Consider the following 5,774-nt stretch of genomic DNA (forward strand, 5'->3'; position numbering starts at 1 on the left):
TGAGCCTCTGCAGGAGCATGGCAGATGTCTGCTGCCGTCAGGCTGGCCCAGCACAGGAGCGGCCCAGGACGAAAGGGCCCGACCTGAGCTGGTCCTTCTTCAATCTGTCGGCTTGCCAGGACAACTGGCCAGGGCGTTTAGGCTGGAGCGCCCTTGGGAGGGAGCCGCGGCCTTCTCCTGCGGCTGCTGGGAAAAGCCCTGCCCTTACTGCAAGGCAGGGTGCTGGGCCTGGAGAAGAGGGAGCTGGGTGTGTAGCCAGAGAGGCTGTCCTCGGTCCCTCTGAGCTGTGTTCCTGCTGGCCTCTCTGCTCAGACACACACTGCCCATTGATGTGGCCTGCCTGAAGAAGGGCTCCCCTGCCCATCACCTTGCAGAGCCAGGGGGACCCTTGCAGAGCCAGTGCGGGACCCGCAAGGGAAGCCCCCCTCCCGCATGAAGCAGCTCCAGTGAGAAGGGGCACCTGCGAGCCAGGATGGCCCCAAGCCCTCTGTGCTGCCCGGCACTGCCTAGGAAATGAGAGAGGGCCCAGGGCCTTGCCGACAGGCCTGCTTCCCTCCTCTTCTCTGCCAGCGGGAGAGCGTTCCTGGGGCTGCGGTTCTGCTCTCCCAGCGACACTGGAGCTTTGTTGAGCGACCCTGGGCTGCGGAAGCTGGAGCTGGACCATCGGGGGCTTCTCCTTCGAGCCCCATTCCCCTGCCCTGTCCCTTGCAGCTGGGGTCACGAGCATCCGTCTCCTGCGGGAGAAAGCTCCCTTCCCCACTAGTGGTGCAAGCTGTTGGAAGCTCCCTGGAAGAACTTTTACAAGGAACATACACAAGTCGAGCTGCCACACATCTTCTTTGCTTTATTATTCTTCCTGAAGGAGCTCCTCGGCCGGCGGGTGGTCGCTGTGGTTCGCCGTCTTCCCGTGAACCTGTACTCGGTACACACAGGTGTACTCGGGGTTTCCCCAGTTGCTCTGCACCTGGAATTTGATGTAGCGAAAGGTCCTGGGAAGCTCCTTCTGTAAAGAAATGGGGGGAGGCATCATTACGCAGGTGGCAAGAGCCACAGCACATCGCCAGAGCCCCCTCTGCCCGCACTCCCCCTGCTGAGGGCCAAACGGCAGCCCTGACGAAGGAAGAAGCAAGGGCAACCAGACCCCGCTTTGCCAGGACCAAGGAGGAGCTTCTCGGTGCCTAGAAAGCAAAGGCCTGGCCTCAGAGGCTTGCTGAGGGGAGCTGTGGAAACCAGAGGCGCTTTGCTGCCTGGGCTGCCGTGGGACACGGGGAGAGTCCCGCTGAGGGGGGAAGACATCTGCCATCCTCCTTCCTGCCGTCTCCCCTGACAGGGACTGTTTCCCTCCCCGGACCCCTTCCCACTGCTGCTTTCTCTGTGCTACCGGAAGGAAAAGGAAAGCCCTTGCAAAGGTGGGGCAGCTGCCTCGGCCAGCAGAGCAAAGCCCCTTTTGCTCTCCTCTTGCCGTCTTCCCTGCAGGAGCCAGGAGCATGGGAGAGCAGAGGGGCTGGCTGGGGTGATCCTCCGCACTCTTTCCTCCAAGGACTTGCAGATAACCCTGCCTTCTTCCCGGGCATCCTGGCCACAGCTCTTGCGGTACCTGCACATGGAATGTCTGAGCGATCTCCTTGTGCACATCGTAGGTGAATGTCCCCAGGAGAGTTTCTGCCGTTGCCTCATCCACTCCCTCAAAGACAAGAGACAAAGGGAGCGGGTCAGGCTCGAGCAGGGCGTCAGAAAAAGGGCATGCTGAGGCCAAACCCGGGAACCCTTCCCCACCTCCCTTGGCTCTAGTGGTAGTCTAGCACAGCTCAGGGTGACCCTGGGTCAGGGTGCTTTGAGCACGTGCTCCAGGATCTCTGCTTCATGGCCAAGGAAGAAGCCCCCAGAGGCACAGAACCCCCACGTACCCCCCACTGGTCCCCCAGGGGATGCGGTGCTCTGCGGTGCTCTGCCGCATCTGTCTGTCTCCCAGACAGATGTCTGAGAGAAGCCCCCGCGAGAAGCACACCTCTGGTACAGCTTTTCCCTGCGGCCGGGCCCCCCCAAGAAGCGCAAGGCAAAGACTTACGGAGACAGCAAAGTCTTTGGGGGCACTGCTGACTTCCCCGGAAGGAGAGACTGCCTCGGAGATATGCCAGATGGTGAAAGCCATCGGCCAGATTTGCTCAGGCAGTCGGATGACCACGTGGCCCCGAGATCCCTGGAAAGCCCAGCAGTTGCCAGGGGCAATACGGGTCTGAAACCAGAAAGCCATGACCATCAGCGGCAAGGCAGGCAAAGAGCCAACAGAGCTGCCTGTTTGGCCAGAAGCAGAGATCTTGCCTTGCCTGTGAGCTGCAATCCTGCTCGTAAATGAGTACAAGTCGATGGGCAGCAGGGCAATATGGAAGTGTTTCTACAAAACCTCTGGGCTCCACCTCCTTTCCCAAGCCAGCTCTGCTTTCTCAGAGCCTGCAGTGACAGGTCTCCCTAGTGTACCTCACCCCAGCGCCCTTCAAAGACTGCGCTGCAGCTGCAAGGTCCAGTGCAGACTTGGACCCTGCTTCAGACTTGGTAGACCAGATCAGGGCCGGGGGCCCAGAGGAGTGTCTCTCACTGCTTCCATGGCTCAGCAGCCCCCACCACTCCCACCCACTCTGGAAAGGGACCCTCAGGGACGCGGTATGGCAGTGGGGCTGTCAAGGACAAAGTTCCTGGGCAAACTGCAGCCAAGGGTGGTTGGCAGGTCGCAGAAGCTGGGTTTCAGCTCGGTCCCCCTCCTGATGGGAGGGCAGTGCTGTCAGGGATTGCGGGGCTCAGGAATGTGATGCAGACTGCAGGGCTGAGCGATAGGGCCGGGCTGAAGGGAAGTGCCGTGCACTTGGTCTGCCAATCCGAAAGCAAGGAGGTGACCCACAAGTCAGGACTTCCCCTGTGCTACCTGCAAGATTGTTTCTGGAGGGTTTGCAGAAGAGAAGCTGAATGGAGAAAGCCACCAGGTCTTCTTGCCTTCCCCACCATAACTCTTGGATGTCCTCTCCTCATCAATGGTGGCACCTGACATGAAGGTGGACAGAGATCAGGAGTTGAAGCAGTGCGTTAGGATGTATATCTCAGGCCTGAAAGCAGAGCTTGGCAGACTTTGGGGGAGTGCCATAGACAAACAGAGGGCAGCGAGACTTCCTGTCTGCATACCTATGGCTTCCGGAGCCCAGTCAGGCATCTGGAGGTAGTTTTCAAGCACCTTCTTAATTGCCGCCTCTGTCAACTGCAGAATTTCCTGTGAAAAAAATGAGAATGGAGAGATGGCAGTGGACACAAACACACACACAGGCCGTTCTGCATGAACAGCGAGTCCTAGCACAGAGCCAAGGAGCGCCTCTGTGTCAGAAAACCCAAGGCAAGACCTGTTGGGAAAGGTGCCGACTTTGAGAATGCCAAGAGGAAGCAGCAGGAGGGAGCCCGGAAAGGCAGCGAGGTCTCTGATCTACCCCCAGCACCCTTACCTCTCTCTTCTCCTCTTGGACACCATGGTCTCCGAGGACCTCTCTTGCTGCCTGCAGTATGTTCCCCCTTGCAGCAGACACCTGAGCTGCCGTCTCCTCGAGCTCCCGCATCTTCTGCTCCAGCCAAGCCTGTGAGTTCCTGGAGGCAAAGGGAAAGCAGGTCTTGTCCAGCAGCCGCCCAGCCTCTGCAGGCAGGCTCCAAATGCCGTGCAGAGAAAGGTCAGACGAGCTTGGGTCACCCCTTGCATCCCCTGGCCCCTTTCCTTCCTCTGGTTTCCAAATGGCTCCCTTCCACCACCGCAGGTAGGAGGCAGGGAAGGTCAGGAGCCCCTGGGCGCGAGGCGAGTGAGTGCAGGCAGCGCGAAGCCAGCTGAGATGGCTCCACAGAGTGCATTTCTTGGCAAGAAAGCGCTCTTACCCCAGAGACTCCAGCTCCACTTCAGGAAGCCGCGATGCCTCCTGCAAGATAAAGAGGGGGTGGGATGGCCTCCTTAAGTAGTTTGTTTACTGCCCAAATTGACACTTTGGAGAGACACTCCGCTGGAGCAAGCACGAGGAGCACTGCCAGGGCTTCCCAAAGGAGACTCCCCTAGGGAGAGCTGGCAGAATTCCCTGCTGCTTCGAGTCACTTTGGAGAGACCCCGACCCCAAGGTTGGGCTCTTTAGCCAGCCACCTTCAGCAGAGCATCTTTCAGGTCTCTGTCTGACCCCCCCCAGGTTCTCCGAGAGGTATGCAGGCAGCAAAGGCACCTTCTGCCAAAGTGCTCCACGCTTCGGCCTGCCACCTTGCGGAGGTCACTCGGGAAGATCCGTTCTCCGTGTTGAACCTCATCCAGGCACTAAGGAGACTGCAGGACGAACAGGAGCACCCCCCACCCCCACCCCCCACCCTCTGCCTCAGCAGTGATGGACATTTTTGACCAAGCACCCCATGTTCCCAGGGGAGGCAGGAGGGCAGAGCCACGGCCTTTGCAGGTCTTGGCTTTCCCACAGCAAGAGACACTTACCTGCAACGCTTCCTTTCCCCACACCGTTGAGCCCCAGCAGTAGACAACAGCTGTGGGTGCCATTGTCAAGAGATGGTTATTTTCCTCAGGAGCTGGTCCCTCTCCCCAGGACTGAGGGGACCATTTTTGGTCAGGCATACTCACCTGACAGGATGGGGAGCAGCAGGAAAAGGAGCCTCAGGACCCTCCTGCCCTTCTGGTGGCCGTTGCATTGTCTAAGAGAGAGGGAACGCTGTTGTTACCAAAGCCCAAGGTTGCTACACATATTTGCCAGGGATCCGTTTAGGAGCTCGCTTGCTACCAGGTTCGTGTGCTCAGCACAGCTGCAAGCATGAGGGCCCAGGGCCTTTGGGAAGGTCTGGCCTGTTGCACACCACCCCTGGGACACAAAGACCTCTGGCCTGACACAGGAACAGCAGCCTGGCCCCACTCGGCTCTCCCCAGAGAAGGGGCAGGGCTGTGCCCCCGGAATGGGATTGCTGGGCTGCCCAGCTGGAAGGCAGTAGTGCAGACAGCCCCCATGCTCTGGGGCTGCCTGCTCCTGCCGGGAAGCCAGGCAGCACGCAAGGCCTGATCCCTCTCTGCTTTCTGGGCCCTCTTGCACCCACCTGCCCAACCTGCCTGGCATCTCCACAGCCCCAGCGCACTGGCCAGACAGAGGGAAAAGCCTGTTCTCCTCCCGAGACCCAAGCACCTCTTTGCTAGGCATCCGCTAGCTGCTGAAAGCGCTCTGCTTCGCGCTGCTGCCCACCTCTGCAGCGTGGGGTTTTATGGAGGGCAGCCGGTTATGACCTCACAAGAGCCGACTGGTGATGCCCATGATGACCTCAGAGGGGTTGCTGTGCCACCTGGGAGGGAGAAACCCTGTGGGTTAGCCCCTGCCCACACCTGCAGCTCCCAGAAACAAGGGACCCAGAAGCACGTGGGAGCACAGAGAGCAGCACCTCCTTTGGCTGCCCCGGCAAGCTGCTGGGCCGTTACACACCTCATCCTGTGCCAGGCGGTGGCATGCCCTGTCAAACTCCTGGCAGGAAGGTAGTTTTGTGAGAATTTGGAGAGTTTTAACACTGAATTAGCTCAGGGAATTGCCTTTTTGCACGCGGGCATTGCCAGCTGCTGATGGCAGTGCACTGCGGTGCTTCAGCAGAGGCTGTAGTCCCACGTGGGTTAGTCCAGAGGCAGTGCCGGTTTAAGCGCTCCCCCCGAAACCCGGTGTGCAGGTGCTACAGACAAGCTCCGAGAGCCGGGCTCTTCCTTTTGTTGCCTTGCTGTAAAATAACTC

The 5,774-nt window shown here is 59.4% G+C and overlaps 1 protein-coding gene across 1 annotated transcript; it reads right to left on the reverse strand.

Moving 5' to 3' along the window:
* Positions 1-847: 847 nt before the first annotated feature.
* Positions 848-5,201, reverse strand: LOC142403480 (SUN domain-containing protein 3-like). Its single transcript, XM_075489731.1, has 10 exons — positions 5,101-5,201; positions 4,637-4,707; positions 4,493-4,542; positions 3,904-3,944; positions 3,486-3,624; positions 3,175-3,259; positions 2,921-3,036; positions 2,069-2,236; positions 1,598-1,684; positions 848-1,003 (listed from the first exon to the last, which is right to left on the reverse strand). Exons 1-10 carry the CDS (start codon positions 5,199-5,201, stop codon positions 848-850), a joined length of 1,014 nt encoding a protein of 337 aa, XP_075345846.1.
* Between the last annotated feature and the right edge of the window lie 573 nt (positions 5,202-5,774).

Source organism: Mycteria americana, unplaced genomic scaffold, assembly GCF_035582795.1.
Source record: "Mycteria americana isolate JAX WOST 10 ecotype Jacksonville Zoo and Gardens unplaced genomic scaffold, USCA_MyAme_1.0 Scaffold_35, whole genome shotgun sequence".
In the NCBI taxonomy this organism is placed as follows: Eukaryota; Metazoa; Chordata; class Aves; order Ciconiiformes; family Ciconiidae; genus Mycteria; species Mycteria americana.

Bases quoted from the DNA above. Each gene is read 5' to 3' on its own strand.
- LOC142403480 (XM_075489731.1), bottom strand. From the start codon at position 5,201: ATGCCTAGCAAAGAGGTGCTTGGGTCTCGGGAGGAGAACAGGCTTTTC. The intron at 3,945-4,492 runs GTAAGTGTCTCT...TTTATCTTGCAG, and splicing joins GGGGAAAGGAAGCGTTGCAG to GAGGCATCGCGGCTTCCTGA. The intron at 1,004-1,597 runs GTACCGCAAGAG...ATTTCTTTACAG, and splicing joins CTCAGACATTCCATGTGCAG to AAGGAGCTTCCCAGGACCTT.